This window comes from Melanerpes formicivorus, unplaced genomic scaffold, assembly GCF_026170545.1.
Source record: "Melanerpes formicivorus ecotype bairdi unplaced genomic scaffold, bMelFor1.0.p_v2 SCAF_16, whole genome shotgun sequence".
Lineage (NCBI taxonomy): Eukaryota > Metazoa > Chordata > Aves > Piciformes > Picidae > Melanerpes > Melanerpes formicivorus.
The window spans coordinates 13,773,649-13,790,776 of NW_027142368.1; the positions used below are offsets into that span (position 1 = coordinate 13,773,649).

At 48.1% G+C, this 17,128-nt stretch overlaps 1 protein-coding gene across 1 annotated transcript in view; it reads right to left on the bottom strand.

The window, feature by feature from the left end:
• The window catches only part of SLC22A18 (solute carrier family 22 member 18), a 65,218-nt gene that overhangs the window by 13,294 nt on the left and 34,796 nt on the right, over positions 1-17,128 (bottom strand). The window contains exons 5-7 of the mRNA XM_068148304.1: positions 12,467-12,582; positions 11,905-12,015; positions 7,141-7,241 (exon numbers count right to left, since the gene is read on the bottom strand). Coding sequence (XP_068004405.1) covers positions 7,141-7,241; positions 11,905-12,015; positions 12,467-12,582 — 328 coding nt within the window. The remainder of the gene's footprint in view (positions 1-7,140; positions 7,242-11,904; positions 12,016-12,466; positions 12,583-17,128) is intronic.

Here is a 17,128-nt window from a genome sequence, read left to right on the forward strand (position 1 = left end):
CTGCTTGGAACCACTGCAGAGCAGAACCAGCCACTCACAAGTGGCTAACCTCATGAGTGGAGGTTACAGAAGTCAGGCACTTCTGTAGCAGACACTTGTAAGATTTAGCTGGGCAGGGTCCTGGGCCATCTTATGCAGACCTTTTCTCAAGAAAGCTTGGACCAGATGATCCTTGAGGTCCCTTCCAAACTGGTAACTCTCTGATTCTGTGGCTCGTGCTCAGCTGGTCCTCTACAATCAGCAGACATAGGACTGTTTCTACAGGTTCTTCCATCAGTACTCACTGAAAGCTTGACAGACCTCAGCAACAAAATAAATCACCCAACAACCTAGAAATGGAAAAACATGAGAAGGTTGGAGAGGCAGGCACAGCAGGCCAGATAAGGTGGTACAGCCTAGCAGAGAAGATGCAGGGCCCCATCCTTAGCACAGGTAAAATGATTCCCATCAGAGGCAGCCTCCCACACACAGGACCCATATCTCTCTTGACTTTGAAATTGTGCCTGGTTGACAGTTCCCAGGGTGAGCACATTGCGAGCCGGTGTGAGACACACAGGTGGGCACCAGGGAAGGCAACAAAAATCATGGGGTTTTTTTTCTGCACAGGCTGAAGGTGGCCCAAAACCTTAGGTGGGGGGAAAGGGAGTTGCTTTCCTGACCATGGCCATGCCAGAAAGTGCTTGAGAAGCAGTTCAGGTCTTACAGAGGAGGGTGGTGGGACTGGCAGGAGAGCTGACTGTGAGGATCAAACTGCTGAAGGCAGCACTTTGCTGAAGAGGGGGAAGAGGACCTTGTGTTTTGCAAACTCCAACCTAATGGCTTGCTTTCCCTCCCCAGCCCGCCCCCTCCACAGATTCAAATCCTTCAAAGCGAGGAAACTGGAGAACTTTCTGTTTGTTGTTGCGCGGTCCTTTCACCGAGTGGGTTTTCCCCCTAGGCATCCCTGGCTCTAATTAAATCCCTGCCTCTTTAATCATCTCTCCTGCTGTGCAGGGAAGAAAAAAAAGAAAAAAAGAAAGGGGAGAGAAAAAAAAAAAGAAAGGCAAGAGGGACAGACTAGTGATAAGACGATAGGCAATGTAAATCTCTCCTCCAGGAATCTCTCTCATCTTCTCAGGATCACTCCGTACCAACTTGTCCCTCCAGAAGCTGCACGGCTGGAGGTGGAGTTTGTGCAACAATACAAATGTAAATGCAGTAAACAGAACAGATGTCTTGTGATTTCTTGATCCTCAGGGTTATACATACCTCCCCCTTTGTCCCACCCAGCCTTTTTGTGTGGTGAATTTTGTGTCCCCCACCACTTTTTTTTTCCTCCCCCCGAGAAAAAGTTCTTAAAGGAAAGCTTCCCTCACCCCCTCCTGCAGCTGGACATCACAGAATCACCAAGGTTGGAAGAGACCTCAAAGATCACCAAGTCCAACCTGTCACCACAGCCTCATGACTAGACCATGGCACCAAGTGCCACGTCCAATCTCCTCTTGAACCCCTCCAGGGATGGTGACTCCACCACCTCCCTGGGCAGCACATTCCGATGGCTAACGACTCTCTCTGTAAAGAACTTTCTCCTCACCTCGAGCCTAAACTTCCCCTGGCACAGCTTGAGACTGTGTCCTCTAGTTCTGATGCTGGTTGCCTGAGAGAAGACACCAACCTCCTCCTGGCTACAACCTCCCTTCAGGTAGTTGTAGAGAGCAAGAAGGTCTCCCCTGAGCCTCCTCTTCTCCAGGCTAAACAATCCCAGCTCCCTCAGCCTCTCCTCACAGGGCTGTGCTCAAGGCCTCTCCCCAGCCTTGTTGCCCTTCTCTGGACACATTCAAGTGTTTCAATGTCCTTCCTAAACTGAGGGCCCCAGAACTGGACACAGGACTCAAGGTGTGGCCTAACCAGTGTGGAGTACAGGGGCAGAATGACTTCCCTGCTCCTGCTGGCCACACTATTCTTGATGCCTGCCTAAGCATCAGATGTGACTTTAGATGCCCACCAGGGACTCCAGGTATTCCACTTGCAAAAATCCCCTGGCAGCATTTTCCAAGGCAGCTACTACACCTGGAAGTTCTCCATGCTAGTGCAGAGCCTAGGCCTGCTTCTGCCCATTATGCAAAGTTAAATGATTTTAAATTATCATAAAATTAGTTATTCTCCAGAGGGAGTCTGAACAGCATCTCTCACTCCCAGGCATTTGCTGCGAGGGAAATTTTGCTCTGACATGAGAGGACTCTGGGAGCCTGTCCCTGAAGGACAGAAAGATTGTGTCCCTGAAGAGCAGTCGCACTTCTTGCCTGGAGACCAACCAGTGACCAGACCAAGCTGCTTCAAACATATCATGAGCAAAGGAATCTCTGCAATGCAAGCTGCCTGGCACAGATGTACACCTCCTGCTGCCTGCCTCCCCTACTTATTTCATGATCCCCCCACCTGACTCCTCCTCCACTTATGCTGGCACAGCTCCAGATCATCAGACAGCCCCACACTGTCAGGGTGCACCAAGTACCACTGCAGAGCCCTGGATGGCTCAAATCTCTCCCCACTTCCTCATCAGCCCAGTCCAGCCTCTGTCATACCCCATTTTCTAAGCTCTTTGCCTTACCACAAACAGTAAACTGGCTCCAGTTCCTGGGCCAGTGCTCCATCCAGAGAGCCAGGAAGCCCCATTCCCCCTGGACAGGTACTCCCATTGTAACTTTTACATTGAGGCATCAGTGAACATACTACTTTGGGCCACTGAGAACTCCAAGAGGCAGACAAGGCAACCTATGTCACTCCATACAGGGATACAACTGGCAGCAAGCAGATGCACCACCAGCACTGGGGTGAATGGTAACCATGTTGTGAGAAGCCAACTTGATGAAGGGAAAAGGGTGCTGAGGATAGCCCATGCCATGAGTGATGGTTATTGGTGTACAGCATTCTGAGGACAAAACCCACTGCCAGCACCAGCTGAACCACTTTGCTGCTGTGACGTGTCATGGACTGTCCCCATGTGGACAGAGCTGATGCTCAGCAAGGGAGCAACCAAGATAGGTGCTATGGGGAATCACCAGTGAAAGCCATGAGGTTCTCAAACTCCAAACCAGCCCCAAATCTGCCTTCCAAACTGGCAAGGACCCATCCTTGCACCCATCCCTGGACATATTTAAGAGTCATGTAGACAATGTTTAGGGATGTGGTTTAGTTGAGGACTTGTCAGTGTTAGGTTAATGATTGGACTCAATGACCTTAAAGGCCTTTTCCAATCTAGGTGATTCAGTGATTCTCAGGCTGGACATGAGGCAGCCCTCTGCAAATGCTGGGGTCCTGCAGGGTCATAAATGAACAAGACAGGACCAAGCAAGATGAGATGAGGAGCTCTGGATGGGATCCCCCAGGTGGGCTGCCTCAATTAGCAGGATGGCTACCTAATGTTCTCCATCTGCAGAGATGGCAAATCCTCACCTCCTGGAGGGTAGTGCCTCTGTGCTGATCTCCTTGTGCTGAGAGCTGGTAGAAATACAACAAACTACTTGAGTTGCCTGCTTAAATTTAGTTGGACTGACCCAAAGCCATTCAAAAAATCTCTCTAGGTGCTCTGCAGCTGGCCTGGATGGGAGGAATGGTAAGAAACAGACATGTTTGTGGTGCATGGGTTGCTTCTCACCACAGTAGGTTAAATGAGGCTGAGAAGCTGAAGAATTAGATTAAGCAATTGGAGCGCAATAACCTTGGGGTGGGAGAGGAAAATGGGAAGAGATCATCACTGTTGGAGTCACCTGGGATTGCTGACTGGCCTAGGGAAGGGGGCTGCAACATCACCTTCTGTACAAGAGGAAGATGCTTGTTTTGAGAAGATTTCATTAGAAAAACAAACACTGCTGTGACACAAAGAAATAATATCACTAAAAATTGCCAGAAATTGCCACTGCTTTTGCCAGCTTATGGTTCCAGGGAAGCTCTGAGTAAAGAGCTCAGCTAAGCTGTGCTTGCTCTGCTGTTCCTGTGCATCTCTGAAGCTGCTGCGTGCATGCATCCTGTGCTGGGAGCAGTGCTATGCTGTGCTGCTGCCCAGGTGCTGCGTTCAGCATCCACAGGGAGGTTTGGAGTAAACAGGGCATGGTTTGATTCTTATTTTCCCCTTCATTTCTGTGATGTTCCCTCCCATCTATAGAAGTCCCTACATTGCTATCCATTTTTAGGTCCAGGGAGAGATGGAAACACTGGGGGTGACACGTTTCCTCTAACAGGAGGGCTCAGGGCAAGTTCCAGTGAATGGGAAAACCCTCACAATGTAGAGTGGAAAGGCAAATTGAGGAATGAGAAATCAAAGCTGAGGATCTGGTTGTTGAAATTCATTGAAAAGGACATTATCCCCTTTTGAATAAAGCTATAATTTACTCAGTGAAGTGGGGAAGCCAGTCAGCAGATATTAATCACCGAACACCCATCCAGACTGGCGGAATTTGCTTGCACCTTAATCTGCATTTATATCTCCAGCAGTATCAATTCTCTGTACAGCAGAAACAGATGCATCTGAAGTGCCAGCCCAGGCAACACCAAGGCACAGAAGCAGGTCTGGGACTCGGCAGGACAGAGCCAGCACACACTGCCTTCCCTGCATACATCTCCCACTGGACCGATGCCAACAGAAAGCAGCCGTGCAACATTAACCCACTCACTATCTGCAAGAGCTATCTTTGGGTGGTTCTAGCCAGAGACCTGATCTGAAAGTGAAGACACAAATTCTAATGTGTTATAATAATTGAAAAGCCAGATGGTGAGAGTATCACTTGGACCAGCTAAGGATCTGCTCCTGCATAATCATAGAGTTGCAGAAGGGTAGGGGTTGGAAGGGACCTCTGGAGATCATCTAGCCCACCCCTCCCTGCCAAAGCAGAAAATAAACCAGAGCTGAGCTTGGAACTGATAAAGTGAAAAGAGCAAGTGACAAAGCAGGAAGCAGGGATTTGTAAGCTCTCAGACAAGACAGCTTTGGTGCCACCAGGAATCAGGTGTCCTGGGCAGAGAAAACCCAAACATTTTTTCCCCATCCCTTTTTGGCATCTGACAGCGAACCCCAATGCACTGTTGTGAAAAGGAGAAGTCTGTACTCTGTAACCACTTCACCCCTCTAGTTCTGAGGTCTGGAGTCTCTAGAATATGCTCTAGAAGATGCACAGCAAGATGGGCAGAAACTGCACAGAGAGATGGAAGCAAGATGCCAGGCTGACAAGAGCCACTTTCTGTGTCCCATGTCCCAGGGCAAAGACTCCCCAGCGAAGCAGGTGCTGCACCTCAGATGCAGGCCACTGCTGGGTTAGAGCATGGTAATTGGTGTGATTTGCCTCTGTGGGATGAATCCTTGTGACTGTGGGAAAGGCCAGGTCCCTGGTTAGTGCTGACATCTGACTATTCCTTAGGGAGCAGAGGGAATGCTGGAATTCCCATATCTCCCAGGGCTGTGTCTCTATGGGGGATACACCAGCCTGGCAGCACAGGGAACCTTATCTACAGTAGTTTCAACCAAACTAATCTGGGAAACAATAGCAGTGAAGACAGACAGATATCCCAGAAACAACAGCAGTGTCCTGAAGACAGATGTCCCAGACCTAACAGCAGCATCCAAGCTCCATCTACCAACACACAGCCACTCCTGCCTGGCTGTACAAGGGCTGCTGCTGCCCACATTACCCGGCTCGAAAGAAACATGCCACAGCCATGCTGCAACCCCAAATTTGCTTTCAGTCTAGACACACAGAACAGGGATTCAAGTGATGTATCTATTGACTGGGTCACATCTAGCTGATTCTGCTCTAGCAGGGGGATTGGACTAGATGATCTTCAGAGGTCCCTGCCAGCTGCTACCATTCTGTTATCCTGTGATCTAAGTGAGGAGTACAGGTGTTGGAGAGCTTCCCTACATTCAGATGGGAGGAAAACAACAGAAGATAACTCTGCCCCTCTAAAACCTGAGTGATCCCTGCAGATTCTGGTGCAGGAGAAAGCTTGCAGAGCCTAACATAGGGAAAGCCTCTGTCAGCAGTAGAGTTTGGGTCAGAAGTGTGCTTTGGAGAACAGCTGCTGATCACCCCACTTGTCATGCTATTTCCATGCTGTGGAGCAGCAAACTGGGTTTCTTTCCAACAAGATTGGATGGGAGAGTCCAGCTTGTAGCAGATGTTGAGCTCACAGGACCAAGAGACAGATAGCCCAAAGCCACCCTCCCAGAACAGACCTGGCAAAGGCTCCTCAGCTCCAGCCAGCTTACCCTGCGGACTCCATTGGCTGACGCACAGCCGTGCTCATCAGCTGCTCTGCCAGGGTGCCCAGATTTGGTGAGGCCAGGGCAGAGCCCAAGCAACTGGCAAAACCACCCGAATCCAAATCACAAGGGAAGGAACTAAAGCTGCCGTTTCCCAGATGAGAAGCTTGTTCAGATCCCATAGCAACTCTGAGGCAATGCCCAGGAAATGAAGGCGGATTTAATAACAAGACCACCGTCCCTCAGGATGTTGCTTCACTTGCATTCCTACCTCGAGGCTTGCTTATAACCATCTGCTGCTCTTTCTGCAGATCTATTAGACTCTTCCTCCAAAAGGAACATTCTGCTGTAACACAACTACTTAATGTTTTTTCTGCCCTGCTGCTGCTGCCTGATTCAGCTGATTTCCCTTTCCCTATTCTGGCAGTCTCCTAAGTATATTCCGTTGTCCACCTTTTTTGTTTGTTTGCTTGTTGTGGTGTTTTGTTTGTTTTGGTTTTCTTTCTTGTGTGTGAGTGGGGGTTGTTTTTTTTTCTTTTTCTTGTTGGAAAGTACAAACTTGCTGTGCTTGTTTCCATGCAGCAGAAACAAGACCTTCCTCTGCACTGAAGGGATCTATGAAACCACCACACCAAGATGTTCTACTGAAATCCATTTTAAGGATACTGCTAAGTAAGTGCAAAAGTGCTAACCTGCATCAGGGACAAGGGGAAGAAAGCTTTCAGGACACTCTTTGCCCTGACTTCTTCCCATTCCAAGGAACAGGGTAAATTTGAAGCCAAGAGCTGCATGGCAGAGCTAGGGTTTGCCTGTCACTATTACACCTGGATTTGAGAGAGCATGTCTCAAAAAGGCAAAAAGATTAGATGGAAGTGTGGCAAGAAGAGGACTTCTGCTTCACTTACCATTTGAAGGACACCAAAATATGACATCAGGTATCCAGACTCCACTGCTTCCAAGCCAAAGAAATCCATAGAAATGATGGAAAACATAATCATGAACAAACCTAGAGGGAGGGTTCAAGAAAAACATACATCAATACACTTGCCCTGCATACACTGCCCCAGACCCTCCTCCCAGTCACCCCCAGCATGAGTCAGTAGCTGTCCCTGGGGTTACTGGGACTGGATGTAAACACAAGCAGAATCCTATTCAAAGTCAGTGTAGTATTTTAATCTTCAAATATTAACTTTTTTTATCCTCCTTGCTTTCATCTTTAAATAATGTGACTATGTAGGCTGCAGATTCAGCTGTTTATTATAAACTGGTAAATATTTGTATCACTGAAGCCAGACTAACCATTAAGACAGGGAGAAAACATTTGTTCAGACAAGACTGTAACCATAAAAAATAATCTGATTGGATTCCTCATCCCTTCTGCCTGACTTTAGATTTTCAGCCTGGGGAACAACTCAGTGACATCAGAGTGAAGGCAGCAGCTTCCCTGCACAGCTGGGCAGTGACGCTGGCAGCATGTGAAGTGTCTGCTGCAGGGATCGATAGCGGTGCTGGCACAAGCAGTCAGGGAAGCAGGGACAGAAAAGGCTCAGGCTGGGTCTGCTCCACAATCTAAGCAATTTCTGGAAGGTGTTAAGGGAAAATGCCCACTCAACCTGAGATGAAAATCCAGCAGTGTGTGTTGCCCCCAGCCCTGTCAGACACACACAAATGCAGACCCCTGTAGCCATCCTCCCTTTGTACAGAAAGGGCCAGCGAATTGAAAGTGTTTTGACAAAACATTCTCCTTGGAGACAGGCATGGGGTACGAGCATGCTGCCTTCCCTAGTGTCCTGTGCACCCAGATGGACTGAGACAGGGGGAAATTTGGGCTCTTTGCATGTGAACAGTCCTCCAATGTGCCCGTCTCCTGCTGGGGAGATGAGAAGAGAGCAGATGAACTTCAGGGTTCCTGCCCTTCCTTGAGGACCCTCCAAGGTACAAAGACTGGGTAAATAGGGAGTTGTGGTTCTCTCCTTCCTGAAGGAATTAACACAGAAGGCAACAAGTGAGGACTGAGAAGGTAGCTTGTGGCCTGGCAAAGTGAATCACTGATCCTGTGGCACAGGAAGGATTTGCTGGCATTTCCCGGAAGCAGGAGGAAAGCAATCCCAAATTGCTAACTGCAACACCATGGAGGACTTGCATCCTCACAAACCAGCACAACTCCACATCCAGCAGCCCAGTGGAGGACCAGCAACAATGAGGACCTGCAACAACGAGGACCTCACTCCAAGCACCCCAAGCCTTTGCCTAGAGGGACCACCACCCTCCCACCCACAAAGGCTTCCTAAACCTGGCCAGAGACACTTCTTTCCCCCCTTAAAGGGGATAGCTGCACCCAAGCTGACCCCATGACGCTGGGGGGAGAGGACTGGGGGCACAAAACATACCCTGCTCTGCTACTCTTCAGAAATTTGGAGAAGGTGCCAAGGACGTGGGGTTCATGTAGATTTATGGCTTCACCACACCCCTGTGCGGAGAGCACCCCGTCCTTATCCAGCTCCTTTGAAATTGCTCTTAGCTCAAGCCGGCTGAAGGTAACATGCAAATAGCAGCATTTACTCACAACACCCAAACCAGCAACAGAGCTGCACATGTTTATAAAAGGCACACGTGAAGAAATGAAAGAAAAACCACACTCGGTTTCACTTGCAGCAGATTAGATCGCAGCAGGCGCTCGCCCTTCATCCTGCTACCCTCCTGCAGGTACCACCTAGGAGGGGCTCGACCTTCCTACATACCTGAGGCTTCTTCCTGGTACCACACGCCAGCTCCTACAGCTCCTCTCCCCTTTGAAGTCCCTCATCAAGTGAAGGAAAACCTGGATCTTTCTCCTCCAAACAAGGTGATTTCTTTTTGGAGCAGGGGGATAGGCTGTGCTCTTTCATTAGCATTGCACATTGGAGATGCAAAGGTCTCTTCTTTAGTTGGGTTCAGCCCCTGTGCCTGCATGGTCACTTAAAGCTGTATGGACAAGGCAGACTCCTGTGCTCCTCCATCCTTATGCAGCTAAAGTGTGGTTGCCACTGGCAATATTTTTCTTCAAGGTGAGCCCCAGATCAAACTCAAAAGATTTTATGGCCATTGGAACAAGAACTGCTTGCTAAGATCTCAGCAGGTCCCATCTGGGTAGGTCTGGCAGGTCACAGAAATAATGTGCCCACCTTGGAGTGGGCTCACTGTGGCAGGGTGGGGGGAGTACATTTCTGGGAACACCAAAAGAGAAAAGCTGCCCAGAAAAGCCTCAGTCCGCACTGCAAGGCTCAGATTTTCAACAGGAGAAAATGGAAAATGGCAAAAAATATCCTCAGAAACCTCACCTTTATTTGAGGGGGTCAGAATAGGGGGTGAACTCCTTAGAACCAGCAGGAGGAGTACCTATGATTCTGTGCAGCAAAAGGCAATTTGTGAGATGAGATCAAGATGAGGAAAGGCACCAAGGAAACACTGGAGTGCAAATTGTATTTTCAGAGACCAAGACATAACATTTCTGAAAGCTGCCCATGGCCTCAGGGGGCCAGCTCAGCAACCCTTACCCAGCAAGAGTTTGTGTGAGAAGATGGAGCACAGCTCAGCCCTTCCATGCTAGACTGCAAAGATGGTGAGATGTAAAGCCCTGGGGCTCATTGCAAAATCCTGTTCCACACGTGAAGGAAAGCCCTTTTAAAAATGGGACACAGCTGCTAAAGCAATCTGCTTAAAACCAGGTTCCAAAGGGACTGGGCAGCCAAAGAGTCAGCAGCTACTTATCAGCATTTCCAAGATCCTGATTTCTGGTCAGTAAGAGGTATGTGTGACATTTTCATCCTCCTCCTTTCTTTTGTCCCTTATCTACTGCAATGCAATGAGGCTTTCTTATCCCACATCAGCTGAGAATGTAACTGGGCCATGCTGCAGTGATCTGCTGCTTGTCCATTCCGCTGGCAGCCACCCTTCTGCAAGGGTCACACAGCCCAAGTCTCTGCTTTTATGCTACACATAGAGTAGGTTCCCAGCCCTGCAGTTCTCCCAGGGAGGCTCTTTCAGTCTCAAACAGGCTAGTTTTAGACAACAATGAGATCCATAAGGAACACAAGATTTTCTTCTGTGTATATCACAAACTTGTTTACAAAGTAAATAAAGAGCAGTCTGTAATTTGGGTGGACTAATTAATTATACAGTTGCATGTTGGAGATGAAAGGTAAATAAGCCCACAAGGAGCTCAGCCCACAGCTGTGGTGCAGAGAACTAGGGGATGGCCAAATCCCCTTTCAGCTTCCATCCTATGGTCAGTCACCTACAGAGAAGAGAGACCTGTATAGAGAAGTCAGGAGGATTGTAATCACTCCTGACTGCAGTGCAAGCTCTGTGCTTGTGTCAGAGTGCCTCAAGTGAACCCAATCCTACTCCTATAGAAATACTCTTGACCATTAGGTGTACCTGTCTTAGCAGGGGGGATTGGACTAGATGATCTCCAGAGAGCACTTCCAATACCTACTATTCTATGATTTCAGAGACACTATCAACCTGTGCCCTCCTTAAATCCCAGCCTCACTGGCTCAGTCCTCCTCCAATGCTGCGCTTTTGGGCAGGAGATGTTTTGTTTTGGGTGGGTGATTTTCTTGCAGATGGGAAAAGAATCTCTCCTTCAACAGGGAGAAATTTGCATGTAGCAGGGATGACTAAAACAAAGTGCATCTCACCCAGCCTTTGGAAAAGGAGAGAACACAGGAAATTACTGTGCAGATTGCACATGGATGTGGTCTCAGGAGTTTTCAACTGAAAAATGAATGCTGCTTGAAGTTGAGAAATAAACCAGAATCAGCAAAGAGAACCATCTTAGAAAATCACTTGACATGACACTTCAGGACACAGGGCAGCTTTCCATCCACTCTGCTCCAAGCCTGGAGTGTTCATGGAGTTGCTGCAACCCAAGTGCAGGATCCCTCACTTGGCCTTGTTAGATCTCATACAACTGACCTGAGCCCATCAATCCAGCCTGTCCAGATGAACAATGCACAAACAGGAGATATGGACTGTGCTGGGAGAGAAACTGACTCCAAGGAGCAGGGAAACAGGCAAGTTTGGGATGGGTTTGAGAGGGCTACTAACCTGACACAGAAACCTGAGCAGAATGTAAGAGGAGAAGAATAAGCACCACCATTAACACGCAGGGGAAGAAACAAGCTGTGGCTTCTCTGCATGCTGCTGACAGTCAGAGCAGCCCCAGCCTCTCATTCAGCAATAGCTTCTAGCTGGTGGGAAAAAGGCTAGGGTACACATAGCTCTTAAAATCATTAAGGAAAACCAGGAAGGACCTCAGCATTTCTGGCAGAGCACAAATGACTTTTCCCCTGCTCTGAAGAGGTTACATCCTAAATAGAAATGACAGGCAAGAGGGAAAAAACAAAACCACTTCCATCCAGGGAGATGGGGCAGAGAGATTAAGTGAGTTGCTGAAGTGGCAGAAGCAGCCTGTGACAAGTGGTCTGTTTTACGTTAAGTCCCAGAGTTTTGACCCTGTGCACCTGAGAGGTTTGAAAGCACCCAGCACAGACTCAGGAGCCAAACCCTCTCTGCTCTGTGATGAAACGCAATGTGCTCTCAGTAACCTGAGACGAGCCTGGTCTACAGTGGATGTCATCTTACTTTAAATGCAGCAGCAGTCACGGGTAATGGGTGAGATTTACCTATGGGAAGTCCAGCAAAGACCTTGATTATGAAAATTTCCATTACTCCTGGAAACTTCATCAGGCGCAGGATTTCTCTCATGCTAAACACGCCGCCAGACTGTGATGTGCCTACAAAAGATGACAGATTGATTAATACCCTATTCATACAGGCTAGAGGCAGGAAGCAATGAACTCTGAGGCAACCTGCTCAGGTTCACTGCCACCTTGCTGAAAAGGCACTTCCTGATGATGACAGGCAGCTGGGAACTAGTGCCAGGTCTGCATGCAGAGGACCCCTGTGAGAGGGGATTGCCTTCTAGGCCAGGCCAAACCCCCAGTGAGGGCCCTGCATTGACATTTTCTGAGATGCACAGCAGGCATTGGGCTGGAAGCTTGCAATTCTGCATGGCAGAGTGGGCAGTGGGTAGGGAATATTTTGCCACAAGCACAGCTTAGGCATTAAAGTGTCAGCATTTCAAGGTTGGCATCTTTTTGCCTTTAAATACAACCCCAAGCCCTTTAGCAGTCCTTACAGCCTGTCAATCCCCTGTGCTCTTTATCAGAAACACTAAATACTCACTCTTCTCCGTCACATCCTGGCCTGACTTGGGTTTAGTCAGTGAAGGGATCCAAGCCATTGCTATCATGGTATTTATGAGACTTCCCACCAGCCCAACATATGTGGGAACAAAAACACTGCAAAAAGAAAAGACACAGGTAAGTGGACAAGTATCACAAACAAGATATTTATACCTCCATCCTATAAAGGCTTGGGCACTTGGAAAAGGAACAATCCCATTGAAGTCATGGCACATAAGGCTAGAAAGGAGCTCACATTCTTTCCTGAAGGCTTTGGATAAGGCCATGGTTTGAAACTTCACCCAAAGGTGGTTATTGACATTTCTCAGCACAATCAAATGAAATTAAGAAAAGCAAAGTACTCCAGATGATTCAGGAGGGTAGAATACAGCCCAGCCAACCACCAGAAGTGAAACCACCACTTGAAAAGGAGCTGCTAAAAGTATCAAACACAATGTAAAAACCAACTTCTGAGAGAGAAGGTGAGTAAACAGCACTTTGATTGATTCCCCAACTGTTCCCCAAATCAGCATTCCTTCAGCTGTCCATCAGAGTCCCAAATGCTGGATCTTTAACAGAAGCAAGGATGCATCCCTTAGACGCAGACCCAGTGAACAGCGATTCCTAGCAGTAGCTGTACCACGATAAAAGGAACAATTACAACTTATCTGAAAAACCCAAACCATGTAGAAGTCAATAGAGTCAGTAACAAGCCCTCAATTATCACTGTCCTCTTAAAAGAGAAGATTAGGAAATGACTCCTCCTAGTCTCTAAGTGCCTGTGGGAAGATTTCAGACTATGAAGAGCTTTAACTCTGCCAAACACAGGTGGAGCAAAGTCCAGGGCTGGCAGACTGAAACTCAGGGGAGTTGAGCTGAAAACAAAGGGAGAAGCATGTTTTGTTTTTAACAGTGAGAGCAATTATCCACTACACCAGCTCATTAAAAGTCTTCCCCATCATGGGAACTGTGTTAGTCAAAGGGTTTCATAAAAACATATGTTTAAAACCTACCACAGGACACAGGTTTGGGGTGGGAATGCCCAGCAGACTCTCCACAGTTTTCCCTTAAGCTCAAATGAAACCTTCTCTGTTCTAGTTTGTACTCTTAGCCCCTTGTCTTATCACTGACCACCACTAAGAAGAGCCAGCCCCATGCTCATGGCCTCCACCCTTTAGATATTTACATACATTGATAAGATCCCCTCTCAGTCTGCTCTTCTCCAGGCTAAACAGCCTCAGGTCTCTCAGCCTCTCTTTGTGAGATGCTCCAGTCCCCAAATCATCCTCATGGCCTCCGCTGTGGACTCTCTCCAGTAGTTCCCTGTCCCTGAACTGGGGAACCCAGAACTGGATGCAACACCCCATGTGCAGCCTCAGCAGGGCAGAGCAGAGGGGTAGAAGATCCTCCCTTAACATCAGAGGTGATTGTGCCATCCTCACACGCCCAGGGATGGATCCCCAGCAACCTAAGATACAAAGTGAGCAGCAAGCTGCCAGCTGGTGCTCCCTGTGAGCCTGCTGGTAAAGGGCTGCTCATTGCCCAGCTTTTTATTGCTGCTTTCCTGTCAGACCATGGCTTGTGTTTTCCATGGAGTAACCAGCAGCACTAATTGTCAAAGCCTCAAGTTTCCTCCATGCTAGAGAAAAGTGTGGTGGGAATAATTTCTGGAGTGTTATTGTAGCGCTGGAGCAAGACACCCAAGGATTGAGCGGCAACCAGCTGAGAAGAGCATCAAAGAGCACACACATATACATACATACATATATTCCCCACTAATAGCAGTGGCCAACATCCCAGCTGAGCATTTTAATTCTCATTAATTATTATTAATAAACAACAAAGCCAGATATTATCTTCCTGCAAATGGACTTAGTGCAGCAATTTGGAGCTGCTGCCTGCCGTCCGCCAAGCTGTTCCACTAATTACCCCCCCCAACCACAAAATTAGTCATTTGCTGGATGGTTATATTTATTTTTCAGAGCAGCAGATTGCACTTTCTGATTCGAAATTGTCTGCCAAACAGTTCCCAAACTACTGGCATCAACTTTGTGGACCCAAAGCTTTACCCAAGAAATGCAGAATTTCTACCTGGCATTGCGGTGTGAAGTAAATTTACTAACAAAACAGAGAGGGTAAAAATAACCCAAACAAGAACCTACAACAGTTGGCTAAATATTTTGGGGGTTTTGTTTGTTGGCTGGTTGGGTTTTTGTTGTTGTTGTTTTATGTATTTCAAGCTTTCATTCAAACATGGGAAAAACACATCACATGATAGAATAGAATTGAATAGAATAGAGTACACCAGGTTGGAAGAGACCTTCGAGATCATCGAGTCCAACCTATCACCCAACACCATCTAATCAACTAAACCATGGCACCAAGCACCCCCTCAAGTCTCCTCCTAAACACCTCCAGTGATGGTGACTCCACCACCTCCCCGGGCAGCCCATTCCAATGGGCAATAGAATAGAATAGAATAAACCAGGTTGGAAAAGACCTTCAAGATCATCATGTCCAACCTATCATCCAACACTCTCTCTATGAAGAATTTCTTCCTAGCCTCCAGTCTAAACCTCCCCTGGTGCAGCTTGAGACTGTGTCCTCTTGTTCTGGTGCTGGTTGCCTGGGAGAAGAGACCAGCCCTCACCTGTCTAAGGTACACCATGGGTTAGCTGCTCTGTTATTTTGTCCTTTTGGAGCTCTGAAATTGGGGAAAACTCCTCTGTGTCCAGCAAACAAGCTCCTGCATTTGCCTTTTTTGCTCATTTGTGAAAGATGAAGTGAAACCAAGGGCCATGAAAATCCCTTATTGACACAGCAAGTCAATACATCTTCTAATGTATCTTAGTTTCTTTTTGTCTGGTGTTTCCATCACAACCCATGAATTAGGCATGATGACACTTCCTGTGCCACCCCTCCACTATGGCATCAGTGGGACACATCCTCCTACTCCTACAGTGCAAGGCAACTGTTTTACAAAGCAGCAGTAGCAGCAGCAGCACAGGGTGGCTTTCCTGAGCCATCATCACTTCTAAGTCCCTGTGAGATTGCTTTGGGGCTTGGGTAGGTTTGCAATGGCTCACATTGTCTTTCCCTGTTACATGAAGACACACAAATATTGACACTGCCACGTAAATGGACACGAGTGCTAACACCAGTGTGCATGTCTGGATTGCTATTTCTGTCAGGAGGGAAGACAAAGCCTAGTGGGTTCAGCTAACAATATCCTTGCACCCATGCTGACAGGAGACTGAAGGCATTTGCCAGAGAAACTGGTGAAGTTGCACAGAGGCTGCTGGTTCCTCAGGTAGAGTTGTGCAGTGTCACTGCCAATGGGAAAACACTACCCACACCTTTGGATGCTGCTGGCAGGGCCTGCAGCCCTGTGGAGGTGGATGGGAAGGAGGCAAGGGTGATTTGGACAAGTCCAGCAAGCTGCAGAAGGGCAGGGAAGAGTTTGCACCCCGAAGAAGTGCACTTTGGCAGAGAGTAAGAGGGACAGGGATCTACCTGAGAGAGTCCAATGGAGGGCTACAAGGATGGTTAAGGGACTAGAGCACTGCCTTATGAGGAAAGGCTGAGAGACCTGGGGCTTTTTAGTCTGGAGAAGAGAGGACTGAGAGAGGATGTGTCTGAGGGCTGGGTGTCAAGGAAGGGACAGCCCCTTCTCACTTGTGCCCTTTAATAGGACAAGGGGCAATGGATGGAAACTACAGTGCAGGAAGTTCCACTTCAACATGAGGAGGAACTTCTTCACTGTGAGGGTCACAGAGCACTGGAACAGGCTCTGCAGTCTCCTTCTTGGGAGACTTTTATGACCCATCTGGATGTATTCCTGTGTGACCTGCACTAGATTCTATGGTCCTGCTCTGCCAGGGAGGTTGGCCTCAAAGATCTCCAGAGGTCCCTTCCAAGCCTTAACATCCTGTGAGTACACTGAAGCTATTGCCACCAGCAGAGGAAACAGCTAGGAGTTAACACTGGTGATGCCTCTTGTGCACACTGGACAGGCAGAGGACCCAGGCCTAAGCTGCTGCCCTTATTTCTTGTGGGTCTGATGAGGAACATGTGGTACAAACCAGAAGAGCTAAGCTAAAGGTGCTACACTTCGACCACTCAGATGCTGTGGCAATGATGGCTGGGTTGGAAGCTTCTGATGTGCAAAGCTTGGGTCATGGACACTTGGCTGCTGTATTTTTAAGATATAAGCATCAAATCTCATCTCTGCTGGTGTCAGAAAAAGTCCTTCTGCATTCAATTTTTCCTGCTTGGCTTACCAGAAGGAAGTTTCACCAGGAAGGGACATGGCATTATTAAGACAAATGAGGCACATTATGCAGGTTGTTCCTGCAGGACTTTTCTCCATCCTCTTCACCCTTCCTGCCCTCCCTCTCATCCCTCCTGGCTGTCCACAAACCAACCCTGTAGAGCCAGTACAAGCCCTGCCAAAGCCACCAGCAGATTTCCTGAGTGAGGAGGAAGAACAAAGGATGTGGGCAGGACTAATACAGTTAAATTAAAGGGAGCAAAAGGGCGCAGCAGCTTCAGCAGCTGACATCATTGTATGGCCTCTTCCAGCTTCTCACTGATTAATAGAGGCTAAGAACCTTTGCTGTCCTGGGCTTTATGGTCAGAATAACTCAGGTAACTTCATCTGCCT